The sequence below is a fragment of the Bos indicus x Bos taurus genome, chromosome 8 (genome assembly GCF_003369695.1).
Source record: "Bos indicus x Bos taurus breed Angus x Brahman F1 hybrid chromosome 8, Bos_hybrid_MaternalHap_v2.0, whole genome shotgun sequence".
Lineage (NCBI taxonomy): Eukaryota > Metazoa > Chordata > Mammalia > Artiodactyla > Bovidae > Bos > Bos indicus x Bos taurus.
This window is the reverse complement of record NC_040083.1, coordinates 38133253-38149061: the sequence shown is the minus strand read 5'-3', so window position 1 is coordinate 38149061 and position 15809 is coordinate 38133253. Positions and strand designations below refer to the sequence as shown.

At 35.7% G+C, this 15809-nt stretch overlaps 1 protein-coding gene across 1 annotated transcript in view; it reads left to right on the top strand.

Moving 5' to 3' along the window:
- Positions 1 to 15809, top strand: part of UHRF2 (ubiquitin like with PHD and ring finger domains 2) — a 72894-nt gene that overhangs the window by 50799 nt on the left and 6286 nt on the right. Inside the window, exons 7-14 of the mRNA XM_027549314.1 lie at positions 3342 to 3465; positions 3861 to 3968; positions 6737 to 6841; positions 8722 to 8828; positions 12202 to 12364; positions 13041 to 13181; positions 14971 to 15064; positions 15381 to 15538. Coding sequence (XP_027405115.1) covers positions 3342 to 3465; positions 3861 to 3968; positions 6737 to 6841; positions 8722 to 8828; positions 12202 to 12364; positions 13041 to 13181; positions 14971 to 15064; positions 15381 to 15538 — 1000 coding nt within the window. The remainder of the gene's footprint in view (positions 1 to 3341; positions 3466 to 3860; positions 3969 to 6736; positions 6842 to 8721; positions 8829 to 12201; positions 12365 to 13040; positions 13182 to 14970; positions 15065 to 15380; positions 15539 to 15809) is intronic.

Below are 15809 nucleotides of genomic sequence, written 5' to 3'. Positions count from 1 at the left end.
TCTTCGCTTTCTGCCATAAGGTTTCTTTCATCTGTTTCTGAGGTTATTGATATTTCTCCTGGCAATCTTGATTCCAGCTTGTGCTTCATCCAGCCCAGCGTTTCTTATGATGTACCATGTGTATATGTTAAATAAGCAGGGTGACAATACACAACCTTAATGTACTCCTTTCCCAATTTGGAACTAGTCTGTTGTTCCATGTCCAGTTCTAACTATTGCTTCCTGACCTGCATACAGGTTTCTCAAGAGGCAGGTCAGGTGGTCTGGTATTCCCATCTCTTTCAGAATTTTCCACGGTTTGTTGTGGTCCACAGAGTCAAAGGCTTTGGCGTAGTCAATAAAGCAGAAGTAGATGTTTTTCTGGAACTCTCTTGCTTTTTCGATGATCCAGTGGATGTTGGCAATTTGATATCTGGTTCCTCTGCCTTTTCTAAATCCAGCTTGAGCATCTGGAAGTTCACAGTTCACATGCTGTTGAAGCCTGGCTTGGACAATTTTGAGCAATACTTTACTATCATCTGAGATGAGCACAATTGTGTGGTAGTTTGAGCATTCTTTGGCATTGCCTTTCTTTGGGATTGGAATGAAAACTGACCTTTTCCAGTCCTGTGGCCACTGCTGAGTTTTCCAAATTTGCTGGCATATTGAGTGCAGCACTCTCACAGCATCATCTTTTAGGATTTGGAATAGCTCAACTGGAATTCCATCACCTCCACTAGCTTTGTTCACAGTGACGCTTCCTAAGGCCCACTTGACTTCACATTCCAGGATGTCTGGCTCTAGGTGAGTGATCACACCGTCATGATTATCTGGGTCATGAAGATCTTTTTTGTATAGTTCTTCTGTGTATTCTTGCCACCTCTTCTTAATATCTTCTGCTTCTGTTAGGTCCATACCATTTCTGTCCTTTATCGAGCCCATCTTTGCATGAAATGTTCCCTTGGTATCTCTAATTTTTTTGAAGAGATCTCTAGACTTTCCCATTCTATTGTTTTCCTCTATTTCTTTGCATTGATCACTGAGGAAGTGATCTTATCTCTCCTTGCTATTCTTTGGAACTCTGCATTCAAATGGGTATATCTTTCCTTTTCTCCTTTGCCTTTCACTTCTCTTCTTTTCACAGCTATTTGTAAGGCCTCCTCAGACAACCATTTTGCCTTTTTGCATTTATTTTTATTAGGGATCGTCTTGCTCCCTGTCTCCTGTACAATGTCATAAACCTCCATCCATAGTTCTTCAGGCATTCTATCAGATCTAATCCCTTGAATCTATTTGTCACTTCCAGTGTATAATCATAAGGGAGTTGATTTAGGTCATACCTGAATGGTCTAGTGGTTTTCCCTACTTTCTTCAATTTAACTCTGAATTTGGCAATAAGGAGTTCCTGGTCTGTGCCACAGTCAGTTCTCTGTCTTGTTTTTGCTGACTGTATAGAGTTTCTCCATCTTTGGCTGTAAAGAATATAATCAGTCTGATTTCGGTGTTGACCATCTGGTGATGTCCATGTGTAGTGTTCTCTTGTGTTGTTGAAAGAGGGTGTTTGCTATGACCAGTGCATTCTCTTGGCAAAACTCTATTAGCCTTTGCCCTGCTTCATTCTGTACTCCAAGGCCAAATTTGCCTGTTACTCCAGGTATTTCTTTTATACCTTTATATTTACGTTATAGCACTTACCATTTTCTGAAATTGATTCCTTGTGTGTACTAGTCTTCCTTAACTATTTACAAATATTTTAATCACAAACATTTATCCCTATCCAGTGCTAAAATAGTTCCTAGATTCATAACAGACCTGATGAAGAGATGGATCCCAGGGATGACTATAATTAGAGGACTCTTAGATTACTCTGTGAAGTATTTCTACATTCATATTGAGGTCCTTAACCTTACATCTTTTCTACTTCTCCAAATCACATTGTCTGGATATTTAGTCTCTGAACTCATTTTCTCATTAGAGATGATACCTGCTTTCACCATAAGATCTTTGATAAAATTATAGTTAGAAGGTTGGCATATCAGGTAAAGCAGTCTTTCTTAAAACAAATTAATTTTTGGAAGTGTTCCTGATTTCCAGATTAGTAGGGATTTTACTTGATAATATTCATTGCCTTATCACACGTAATTTTGCCTTGGATTTATTTCTATATCTCACTGCCCAGCTAATTTTCTCAAGGTCTGAATTGTCTACGTATCTTGTCTATAGTACTAAACATAACGTCTCATAATTAGGTATTCACAATTAACTAGTGGGTATAGATATCATCATCTTTGTGAAAATATAGAAAAAGAAATCTAAGATTAATGGGTGGAATGGCAAGTTGATCTTTGGATATACCGAAGTTTCCATTTCTTTGTGACTCAAAAATTGCCCCATTTCATTCTATAGATATACTTATTCTTTGCTTTTCAAAAATGATAACAAGGCAGCCTATAATGGTGTATACGTTACAGTGGGCTTCCCTGGTGGCTCAGTGGTAAAGAATCTGCGTGCCAGTGCAGGGGACACAGGTTTGATTCCTGGGTCAAGAAGATCCCCTGGAGAAGGAAATGGCAACCCACCCTGGTATTCTTGCCTGCGAAATCCCATGGACAGAGGAACCTGGCAGGCTACAGTCATGGGGTTTCAGAGTTGGATATGGCTTAGTGACTAAACAACAACAAACAACCTAAGTTACAGTACAGTGACAACCACAAATAGGCTAAAGGATAAACAACTGTAGAGAATTAAAATTGAGCTAGAGACAAACATCCTTTAATCCAGTATACTTGTTATAATTGGCTATAGATTTTTTACTTTGAAAATTGTAATAACCAGTTCAGATAGGGAGATATATCAGTTGCCATCGTTCATTGTTCAGTCTAGAATCATCTATTCTTACCATTTTTGTTTTAATGGTAAAAAATTGAAATGAACGATGTCTACGTTGAGAGTTAGTGATAAGATTAGAGTTTATGGTGTCATTTGGATTGGACAGCCTTGTTTGGCTTGTGTACTGAATTTGATAATAAAATATTAAGTTCTCTAAAAGAATGGAAAGCTTAATCATGTAAATATTTTGGAAAGTTTAGTACTGAAATGCCAACTGAAACTCTAATATGCACTAAATATTCAGTTCAGTCGCTCAGTTGTGTCCGACTCTTTGCGACCCCGTGAATCTCAGCACCCCAGGCCTCCCTGTCCATCACCAACTCCCGGAATTCACTCAGACTCACGTCCATCGAGTCAGTGATGCCATCCAGCCACTAAGTATTACACATCTTAAAAGTTATTCTAAACTAGAAAGGCCATTATTTGTTATTGACATTAATATATTATCAAAATTCTTTTTTTTTTTTTTAAAGGTATTGTCCTTCCTGTAAAACTGATTCTAGTGAAGTTGTAAAGGCTGGTGAAAGGCTCAAGATGAGTAAAAAGAAAGCCAAGATGCCATCAGCTAGTACTGAAAGCCGAAGAGATTGGGGCAGGGTAAAGAAGGAAGTCTTTTTCTTCCTAGCTATAATGTTTATAATTGTAGTGCAAGTTATAATGTTTCGATTCCAGTAGTAGTAATGATATAAGTGATAATCTGAAATGTTAACAAATAACAATATTGACTAATCATATACATTGTTGGGATGTGCCTAATGGCCCAGTGGTTAAGCCTCTGCTCTTCCACTGCAAAGGGTATGAATTCAACTCCTGGTTGGGGAACTAAGATCTTGCATGCTGAACAGTGTGGCCCCCAAAAAAGGGAAAAAAAATTGTTAAATATTAATCATTAATTGTAGAGTTTTATTTTATCTGCATTTTATGGGGATTGAGGGCTTTCTTTAAGATTTAAAATAGCTGATTTCTCAAACAACTTGTTTGGTACCTTGTAGGGAATGGCCTGTGTTGGTCGCACTAGAGAATGTACTATTGTTCCTTCCAATCATTATGGACCTATTCCTGGAGTTCCTGTTGGATCAACTTGGAGATTCAGAGTTCAGGTATGTTTCTGATTGGCTTAGTCAAAAGAGTAAAATTGGGTATACCTCACATTGTAGCAGTGTTAATATTAGTTGATTCTAAGTGAACTAATGTAGGTAGTATCATATGGCATTCACTTTTTAAAATGAACAATTTCCTGTAGGATAATTAGGCACTTCCTCATAGCTTAGCAGACAGAGGAACATAACATCGTGGACTTGGGCATCATCTTAGCCTTTGTATCACTTTGTTTTATTTTTCTGTTATTGTTATACTCGTTAAAGTTATTATTCAGTATTCTGAAGAATTTTCCTTGCCCAAAATGCAATATTTGAAATAGATCTTCCGTCATGCAGTAAGTTCTCATTTAATGTTATTGATCTGCAAGGAAGCTCCCTTAGATAGTATTATTCTTCTCAGTGAATATTAAGATACTGGTCAGAGGAAATGTCATACAGTCCAAGGATTTGATTACTTCCCTTTTTATCTTAAAGAAGACTCTTATAGTTTTCTAATTACTTCTTTAGAAAGATAATTTTTTCATTGTGGAAAATTTAATGTGGGGAAAAAAAAATCTCTTAGTTTCCAGTTAGACAGGGTTCTAAACTTTCAAGAGCTGAATAGTGCTGGTGCTTAGAACTTTGATGAAATTCTATGATTAAAATAATGTAATACATATACTTAGCTTGAAATGTTGAATACTAGTGTATGATTTATATTTTAAAAACCTACTCTCTTCACCCATTTTCTGTTTCTAAAAGACAGTCACTTTAAAGTTACTTCTGAATTTACCTCCTTATATCTAAATAATATATGGCTTTTGTCTGTATTTTGGTTTTGTTAACCTCTTTCTGTGGAAGACAGGCATTTAGTTTAACAAGTACTGTGTTTTTTACAAATGGAAAGTTTTTGGCAACCCTTTGTCCAACAGGTCTATTGGTGCCGTTTTTCTGATAGCATTTTAAAATTAAGGTATGTACATTTTTTGGACATAATGCTATCAAGCACTTAAGACTACAGTATAGTGTAAATAGTGGCTTTTTTATATACCGGGAACCCAGAAAATTCATGGGGCTTGCTCTGTTGTGATATTCACTTTACTGCAGTGGTCTGGAACCAAACCTGGAATATCTCTGAGGTATGCCTGTACAATAATATTTATTTTTTATACTATGCATTATTGATAATATTTAAATATAGAATAAAAGTTATAAAATACACTTCATTTTAGTTGCTCAGTTGAGTCCGACTTTGCAACCACATGGACTGCAGCATGCCAGGCTTCCCTGTCCATCACCAACTCCCACTTAATTGTCTTGTTCTTTGGTTATTTTTTTGTTTTGTTTTTAATTTTTTTTCTTTTTGTATACCTGTCATTTGTTCCCAAATTCTAAAAACCTCATTAATATGGTCTAAGATGACTTTGAAGCCATTGACTTGAGCAACTAGAAGGATAGATTTGCAGTTTAGGAAATAGGGAAGATTCAGCACAGATATATTTTTGGGTTGTTCATAAAGCTGAGAATCAGATGGTCTTTGCTTCTAAACTACTTGGTATTTCCAAGGCCTAAATCCAGGTTCTGTTGTTTTTATCATCTTCTCATTGACTTCTAATGTACCTCTTTACCCAGCACACTATACAGGCTTGAATTTCAGTATCCCTTACTCTGAGAACAGTTGTGTAATAAACAAATGAATAGAATACTTCTCTTGGGGAGTTTGAAGTACATGAAGAAGTGACACTTAGTTTAAGTGAGGCAGAATTAAAGGTATTTGGGGAAATGTAGTAAGCCCATTGCAATAAACTAAAAATGAGTGATATGTTTGAGTATTACTGAGTAGTTGGGCTTAGATGTATAAATTCCATAAAGAAGAAACTGGATATAAGGATGAGAAAGTAGGTAGGAGCCCAGTTGAGAGAAGGTAACATATAATACTTAACTTGGGCTTGATATACTATTATGACCATTTAATACATGTTAAGCAGTTGAAAATTAAAAGCAGATTTGTTCTTTAAAGGGTTATTCTGTTTTTGATGGGTAGAAGGAATTTGAAGGAACAAAGCTGGAGGCAGTGAAAAAGGGTATGTTTTTTAAGTATTCATGACTCAAATTAGAATTATATCAGTGAATGTGGAAAATGATGGATTTGAGAAGATTAGGAAGTCAAATGAGCAATATTTACAACCAGATGGGTTTGAAGAATACAGAAAAATGAAGCTGAAATAACTGTTGCCTGTCTGACTTGACTGGGCTTCTGCCTGCAATGCAGGAAAACCTGGGTTCAGTCCCTGGGTCCGGATGATCCCCTGGAGAAGGGAATGGCAACCCACTGCAGTATTCTTGCCTGGAGAATTCCATGGACTGAGGAGCCTGGTGGGCTACAGTCCATGGGTTGCAGGGTCAGATATGACTGAGCGACTAACAGTTTCACTTTGACTTGACTAGGGAACAGTACCATAATGAAAGATGAGAAATGAGGAGTTCTGGAATACTGATAGTAAATTATTTTTCACCTGAATTGAGCTGGAATTACACAGGATGATGATTATTTAATAGTTATTTTGAAACTCAAAATTCTAGGCCTGAGCAGTTTTACGAGTCATTACTTCAGTACCTGAGGAATATATAGTTGGGGAGAAGTCAAGTCTGAGCAAAACATGGAATTCTGGGTGACATTCGGTTCTTAATTGGAAGCTTTTAGGATACAGTAACATATGTGAAACCATTTTGTAAATGTAACTTAATGAACTGTTTGAAGGTATTTTGAGTCTCACTTGATGTTATAGGTGAGTGAAGCAGGTGTCCATCGACCCCATGTTGGTGGAATTCATGGTCGGAGTAATGATGGCGCTTACTCTCTCGTCCTGGCTGGTGGATTTGCAGATGAAGTAGTAAGTCATGATGCAACCTTGTTCTTTAGAACCTGTCTTGATTATTCAGTAAAATACAGAAGCTTTGTCCAGGATAAATCCCATCTCTTTAGCATCACTTTTGTGTTGAAGTGGTCAGTTCTATACAAGTAACATAGTAAATCAGTCAGTGTCTTTAATCATTTCTTGTGCTGATTACTGCAATGAAAATAGTCACATTTTCTTTAGAGCTCATTTTAATTTGGGGATAATTGTAGATTGACAATTATTAGAAATAATACAAAAATGTCTGTGCCCTTTACTCAATTTCAGCCAATGGTAACATCTTGCAAAACTATAGCCCAATATCACAACCAGGATACTGATACTGCTATACATTCAGGACAACATTTTCCTTACTGCAAGGTCCCTCACATTGCCCTTCTTTAGCCATCATACTATTTCTGCTTCCCCAATATCCCTTAACTCTAGACAACCACTAATTTGTTGTCCATTTCTATAATTTTTGTCACTTAAACATTTTTTATAAATGGAATCTTCTAGTGTATAATCTTTGGGATTAGGTTTATTCAGTCAGCATAGTCCTCATTGTGGCATGTGTCAATGGTTCATTCCTTTCTATTGCTCAGTAGTGTTCCATTGATATAGGTGTATCACAGTGTAACCATTCATCCATTGCAGCAAATAATGCTGCAGTAAACATTTGTGTACAGGGGGTTTTGTGTGTATAAATATGAGTGTTTATTTCTTTGGGATAAATGCCCAGAAGTGTAATTGCTGGGTTGTATGGTAGTTGCATGATTAGTTCTTTAAGAAACTGCTCGCCCCTCAAAAAAATGGGGAGGAAAAAAAGACCTGCCAAACTGCCATTGTGAAGTCAATCCAGATACCATCTGGAAGACCGTATCTGATCAATTTAAGAAGTATTCTGGACTTTTTAATATGTACTTTTTATTAGACTTTCTTCAAATGATGTATACACTGAAGATGAATTCCTTAATGCCTTATTCCTTAAAATATAAACCTCAGTGTTGAATCAACAGTGTTTAACCCAAACCTCAGTTTGGATCTGCAAAGGGTCCCAAAAGTTTTAGGACATATAAAAACACTTAAAATCATGAAATTTTAGTTCTGATTCTTAGTCCAAAGGAAAAATTAGATGAAAAACCTTTATTACAAGCAAGAATGAAGTAAATAAAATCATTATATTCAGTCTGAATTAATTAATCTTGCATTGAAGAACGACTATTAAGATAGCGTTAGTAGAAGTCATTTACATACTGATGGTTTTCTTAGTTTAAGCACTGAATCAGGTAGAAACTTAACAATAATGATACAAAATTGTAGTTAAATTCTTTTCTAACTTTCTTCTTAATTTTATGCAGTTGTCTTACCCAAATATAACTTGGGTAAACCCATAGATTTTGAAATGTGAGGAACTTACAATGCTATTAGGATTATAAATTTGAAAGTTATCATCAAACTTGGATATGGTATAGATTGCTGTTGAGAAATCAGTTTTGGAGTATTTATTAAAATGATGCCCTGTAAAGAACCTACAAACATAGTATTGATATATTTATTTTAATAACATTGAATTAATATTCCCAACCTATAAGACCTTATTTTGTAACATTCTATAGATTATTTGTATATCACAAGAATAGCTATGTCTGGAGGTGTTGGAAGCTATAATATTAAAATGAACTCTTTAGATCAAGTGATACACCTTGACGGTATATTACACACAAGACTGTATTTGAATTTTCCCTTATTTTGGTAGATACCTTGAGAGAACATGTCAGCTTATAACATCCTAACCAAAGTTCTGGCTATGAAATAAGAATGGGTGAAATCCTACCTGGATTTAGATGTTTAATGCCAAAAATGTTCTTCTGCAGGACCGAGGTGATGAATTCACATACACTGGGAGTGGTGGTAAAAATCTTGCTGGTAATAAAAGAATTGGTGCACCATCGGCTGATCAAACATTAACAAACATGAACAGGTACTCTTTATTGTTGGAGTTTATAAAAATTGTTTAGAATTTGGGCTTTGTATTAACAGTTGGAATATAGGACTATAATTTATAACTTACACTGTAGAGAAGAATCCTAAAGTGTAAGTTAATATAGCTAAAATAAAAATCTTATTACCTGATTAGTATATAAATACTTATAAGCTTTTAACTTATTTTTATTACTCTTTTTTAAATGACGTAATTCCCAGTCTTAATACGTGTGCTTTGCATTTGGAAACATGTTGAAAACTTTGAAGAAAAGAAACCTATATAATTTAAGTGAAATTAAGGTGAAGATGGCTTGTCTACTACCACATAGGTCAAATTTTGTTCTACTAAACACAGATTTATCTTTTAAAGTGACAGACTTCTTATTAGAAGAGACTAATGTGAAATAGGGTTATGTTTGGGAGCCACATTTATGTGCATGAAACATCAGATAACTTAATCAGAACTACACAAGGTGCTTTTAGAATTTATGTCTTTTAAGTGTCTAAAAAAAAATCATTATGAAAGAGCCACCTTGTGCCAACTTTATCGTATAGAAGTATTTATGATATTCCAGCTTCATTGGAATATAAAGTTTAACTTCAAATGTTGTATTCTGTAAATGCATGCTAGCACCAGAAATAGATTAAGTGACCCAAACCATCAGATAGCAATGACCACGTTGTAACTTGTCATAGTGATAATTTTGCAATGATAAAGTTGAAATTTTTTGTGTTTTATTATTAAGAATATTTTGTGAAATATTGAATAAAAGTGAGTTTTGCTTGCCTGAGTCTAAATCACTCAGTTTTAAGTAGTGTGCCCTTAATTTCTGATTACTATGTGAAGAATGTACTTTGTGGTTTCAAGACTTTTATTGTATACCAAGTTATATAGAATCTGTTTTTATGTCTTCCTTCTATATTATTTCTGACAGTAGGATTATTATATTGAACCAGCAGAGGAGACAGGTCAGATTTGCTGGTGAAAACATTGTTGAGGTAGAAGTCTAGTCCCTATGCAGTCTTTTGCTAATGAGGAAGCAATTCTTTAGGAGGAATGATCTTTAAAAGAATTAGAAATATTTTGATGTGTATTGTCAATGTATCTTGAATTTGCAAAAAGGCTTTTTCATGTCAAATCTGAAAATTATATATTTTTTAAAATAATAAGATTATTTGACTTGAATGAAACTTCCTTTGTAACTACCTGCACTTGTACATGAGAGTTTCTTTTCAAGCTTGGAAAAATCTAATAAGTATACCCTGTTTATCATATGTTACAATCTCAGAAAATAATTGACAGACAGTAAAAATGTCTATATTAATAAAGAAGGTAGTGAAAATGAAATAGTAACTCAGAGAACAATTCAGGATTAACTTATCACAGAGATGTTAACATTCCTTCACTTAACTTATACACTGAGCTGTGTGTACGCCTTGTGATTGTAAAGACCTCTTCAGCAAAGATACCTATGTGTCTTACTATAAACATGAAAACTGGAGTAAAAGACCCTTAGCTTTGAACCATAGTATATTCTTTCCTGGAGTGTATATGGTCTAATTCCTTTTTGCTTCTCTACTGAGAGGTAGTTTGATACCTGCTCCTTGGTTTTAAGAAGTTTGTTCCTGTTTCTTCTCAGCTCTTCCACTTTATGAAACTGAAAAGGGCAGCAGGTAACCTGACCATCCTTTATCGGGACAATTAGAGGCAACCGATTGAGCTGTGGACAGAGTATTGGAAAAGCCTTTTGTTTTGCCTAGTTTCATCCTCTTGGACTCTTTACACAGACTTGAACAGACTGCACACTTACGTGAAACTGGAAGTGAGTTAATAATCCCAGTTAGTGGTGGCAGTCATTATGACGGAAGGTACCTGTGGCACCAAAGCATTCTACTCATTAACAGGAAGATAGTACATATCTCTATCTCAGTTCTTTTAGGGGATGAAGTATATGTATCTCAGTAGATATTCCATAAATAATACCAATGCTGGAATTGATGGCTACAGTTTCTTCTACCTGACAGGGTTTTAATGCATTTCTCATATGAGATTTTAACCAAAAAATGATAACTTGATGAGTTTTAATGACACCTAAAAATTTTTTTTATAACAAAACACTTAAGTTCATTTACTTTAACTATGATAGAGACTATAATAAATGAGTCATTTAGTCCTAATTTTATTTTTTTGAGCCTGCATAAAAAGAACTATATCCTGGAAAAAAGTATTTTGTTCATATCTGATTCAGATTTCAGGGGAGGGTGTCTGTATATTTTTAACCTTAAATGTTCTCAGTGGATTCTTTGCACTTAAGTTAGGATACAGGTGTCTTACAGAAGGAATCCTCAACCTCACGGATCTCATGCCTGATGATCTGAAGGTGGAGTTGATATGATAATAATAGAAATAAAGTGTGCAATAAATGGAATGTGCTTGAATCATCCTGAAACTATCCTCCCCACCCCCATTCCATGGGAAAATTGTGTCCCATGAAACGGGTCTCTAGTGCCAAATAGGTTGGCTACCACTATCTTAGAGGAAAAATACTAACTTTAAATAGTTCTAGTTTGTCTTGGAGAGCAGGACTATGTTTCCCCAAGAATAACATCTAATAACCTTACTGATTAGTTACTACGAGATGAGTACACATACTAAGGAAGGTTCAGCTAAATCAAGTGCTGCTTCCAGCTCAGGGTTCCTCCTTGTTCATGTGTCATCAGTAAAATGTAGTGATCTTGAGCAGCCAAAAATCTTTATTGTCATGATTTAGCACAGGTATTTGAATGCTTCAGTTTTATTTAAACTTATCTTTTTACTGGAAATCTTTAAAGGATATCTTCATATTAAACTTGTTCTTTATTATCTTGTAAACTTTAAGGAATCTCTGTCTGGAATATGGAAAGTAGACCAAGAAAGGTCATTTGTACCTTGCAGACAAATTTATTTTTCTGGATTTCTTTCTACATTATTCCAACAATTTAACCTTATTCCCTTATCAAAAATAATGGTTACAGCAGTCAACTTGCTTTAGTTTTCCAACTTTCTCCCTTCCCTCAACAACGTTATTTAAAGAAAATTCCATGTATTTCTAGTTGTTTTCTATTATACGTGGCACAGATGTTATTACTTTCAGAAGAACCCTACAGGCTATCTGAGAACCAATCCCCTGGCTTGGGGGTGACATCAGAAAACTGATTTGTCTTCTCTGCTGGTGGGGGAAAGCATAATCCTATTATCTGGAATAATATGGAAAGAATCATAGAATCTTAACCATCAGGTAAGGCATAATTCACCTTTTAAGTTAGCTAATGATGTGATTATATACTTGAAGAAAGATTACTTGGTATAAAGACTTTGTTTTATTTTTTAGGGCATTGGCCCTAAACTGTGATGCTCCATTGGATGATAAAATTGGAGCAGAGTCTCGGAATTGGAGAGCTGGTAAGCCAGTCAGAGTGATACGCAGTTTTAAAGGGAGGAAGATCAGCAAATATGCTCCTGAAGAAGGCAACAGATATGATGGCATTTATAAGGTGCTCTATCTGGCATGACATCTTGTTAGTCATTCTTCTGGGCTTTCAAGACAGGGTTGCCACAGGGAACTGCTCTACTGTGGGTGGGCTAAAGGAAACAATAGAGCTTCTTAGTTGGTCTTTCTACTTTTTCTAGAAATAAAACAGGCACAAAATGAGCTCTTAATTTTGATACTTGTCTTTTAAGACTTACCTAAAGTCCCTAAAGGCAAAGTTATATTTGGGGTTAAGTTTTTTATAAGTGATATTCTCTTATGATAAAACTGTTCAAATAACTTGGCCGTTGTAAATATTGAATTCTTGTATCTTCCAGAATTATTCTAACTAATAGATTTTTCAAAGTAGAGCACATTATAATTTTAAAATAGGATGCATTCTTTGTTTTAAAAACGAAGGCATCTACTGCCACCATTTTAATCTACTATGTAAAATTATATTAATGAACATAATCTTGCTACAACTTGAAATTTATAGCAGTCTGTCCTTATGGGAATTATCATAATTAAGAAATAAAGTCAAAACAATATTTTAGTGCATACTTCTACTTACTATTCCAGCAAAGCCAGTATCTTTCAAAGTTGCATTTAGTTCTGCCAAGTTTACTTAAAACACTAACGTGACATTATGATTAAGTCTAAACTGTACATCTCAAACTAGCTGAAATATTATGATTTAGGTGGTGAAATACTGGCCAGAGATTTCATCAAGCCATGGATTCTTGGTTTGGCGCTATCTTTTAAGGAGAGATGATGTTGAACCTGCTCCTTGGACCTCAGAAGGAATAGAACGGTCAAGGAGACTATGTCTTCGTTTACAGGTTAGATTACATTTGTCTAGGCTACATGTATGTTCATAAAAATGTATGCCTGTGTACTATCTGTGTGCCTTAACACTGGATATAACCCACAGCAGTTGATCAGTGGACTGTAAGGGGTGAGGAATGAGATCACACAAGTATAGGAAAGGAAAAGAAGTAAAAAAACAGCCTCCTAGGTATCAAACTGCCCTAAGACCAAGAATTGTGCTTGGGGAAAACTGGGCTTGACAATGAAAAGTAAAATACATTTGACCCTTGAACAGCACAGGCATGAGCTAAATGGGTCCACTTATACACGGATTTTTTTTTTCAATAGCAAATATTGCAGTACATTTCTGCAGTTGGTTAAATCCCCAGATGCAGAAGGCCAACCATAAGTTACTCATTTTTGACTTCTGTACAATTGGCCCCACCCTAAATTCCTGCATTGTTCAAGGGTCAACTGTATTTCCAATTCACTCTGGACTTTTAAGTATGAGGGAAAGGGATACCTGAAATTGAGGTATAGGAGGCCTTGAGAAGGGAAGTTTTATCCTAGAGGGCACAGGGGGTGTGTCTCTGGTAGGGGAAGGGGGGAGGTGGCTTATAAGAGTGGTCTGCTTTCTACCCTTCTCACTTTTCCTCACCCCTTTTCTCTCTCCCCCCTCCAAGCTGCTTCCTTGTCCTGTCACCACCTTTAGTGCTTTGCCTTTTTTTTTCTCTTTGCCCATGCTTAGCTGTTAACCCATGTAAGACTTTGTTAGTTTTGTGTGCATAATGGATGGTATGGCTACATTCCCCCTCCACTGCCTATACACCCTAGACTTTGTCCCTGACACTGACTTCAGAGCATGGTTTGAGTTTATCCTCCATCATTCCCCATCACTGTGCTTCTCGTAAAGACTACCAGCTTTGTCATTTCCCCTGGCTCTGCCCACACTGCATGTGTAGGGGCTGAACTATGGGCAAGTGTCTGACCACACAGGCAGGTGAGTGTGTCTCTTCTAGTGCAAGTCTGTTTTTTTGTTTTGTTTTGTTTTGTTTTTTCTTTTTAAACTCATGGAATTGTTTAAATGAGATCCGTCAGCTGCTAAAATAACTGCCAAAATCATTCCTTTTATAAATACTTTTAAAACCTATTGTTAAATCCATTTTCAAAACATTTTTTTTTTCAGGTCTACTGTTCAGCAGAGCAGTATTCTAGATAGGTTAAATGTGAAACAGTTGAACAGAAAGAAGCATGTAAGCCAATCAGCTATGATGAGTTAATATCATTGAGACTTGTAACATTTTGAGCTTTAAATATGAGTGTTATCACAAAGCATGTCCAAAAAAATATATAGCCAATAAAACACAAGGGTAACTGGGTAGAATTTACTCCTTAAAGTCTTACCTTTTAGTTGATAAAGGATTCAGTAGTGGCTTTAGGTCTTCTAAAAGCTCTCCTGCCTTACCCTATCTGCCTGTTAATTTTCGGAGGCAGAGACTTACCTTTCTATCTAATTCTACTTTCTTCCTCAAACTTTTTAAGCCACCTAGTCACAACTTGTAGACTGTTCTTTTCTCTTTTCAGTCTGAAACTAAGATCATGATGTTATAAAATAGAATATCTTTACAGTCAAAACTATATTCTTACACTGAATTGGGGGATTTTTAATAATCTTTTGTCCTTTGAATTCTGTTTCTTCAATGTCTGTGTCCTTTATATAAATCCTTTTAATTTAGGGAAAGTATAGATCCCTCCCCATTCCCCTTTAACCTCTCTTCTCTATGAAGGTTAAATCTACATTGCGCTTTTTCCCCTCATCAGTATCCAGTAGGTTACCCTTCTGATAAGGAAGGGAAGAAGACCAAAGGACAGTCAAAGAAGGCCAGAGGAACCTCAAAAAGGCCATCTGCAGATGGTAGGTAATGATCTAAGGATGTAAATACAAATAACTTAGTTTTTAATAAAGGGAAATACTAAGAGTAAGCTGAAAACTCATAAGAAATTAAAAGAAAAGGGGTTTTTTGTGTGTGTGTGTATGGTGGGGGTGGAGTGGGGTGGGATATTTGTGTATTTGAAAAATGTCAGAGCCTAAACAGCAAAGTATCCTAAACTATGGGAAAGTTAGATGCTGCTTTATGCTTGTTATCTTCATGTTAAGCATAACTGGTGCCGGTTAACTCATCTGCTTAGAACCACTTGTAGTCTGCTGATATATTTTTAAATAAATCTAGATGATTGTCCAAGTGCCTCCAAAGTCCTCAAACCATCAGATTCAGCAGAAGCAGTTGAGGCTTTCCAACTGACCCCTCAGCAGCAACATCTAATCAGAGAAGATCATCAAAACCAGAAGCTATGGGATGAAGTTCTTGCATCTCTTGTGGAAGGACCAGTATGTAAAGATTTTTTAAAAGAGTTTCTAATATTAATAAATGATGAAAAATAATTTCCCTATGAATTATCATTTTCACAAGGCAGTTAAAACTTGATCCTTTTATCCAGGCTTCTCATTCAGTTGCTCCTTTCAGAAATGAGGCAGCACTCAAATGCTTTTAAGTTGATTTTAGGCCTCTTAGATGTTGGTTTTTTGACTACTTTGTGCTTAAACTGTATGAGGTACTGTTCATAGGGAGCATTTTCAGTTGTGAAACACATTCAATTTA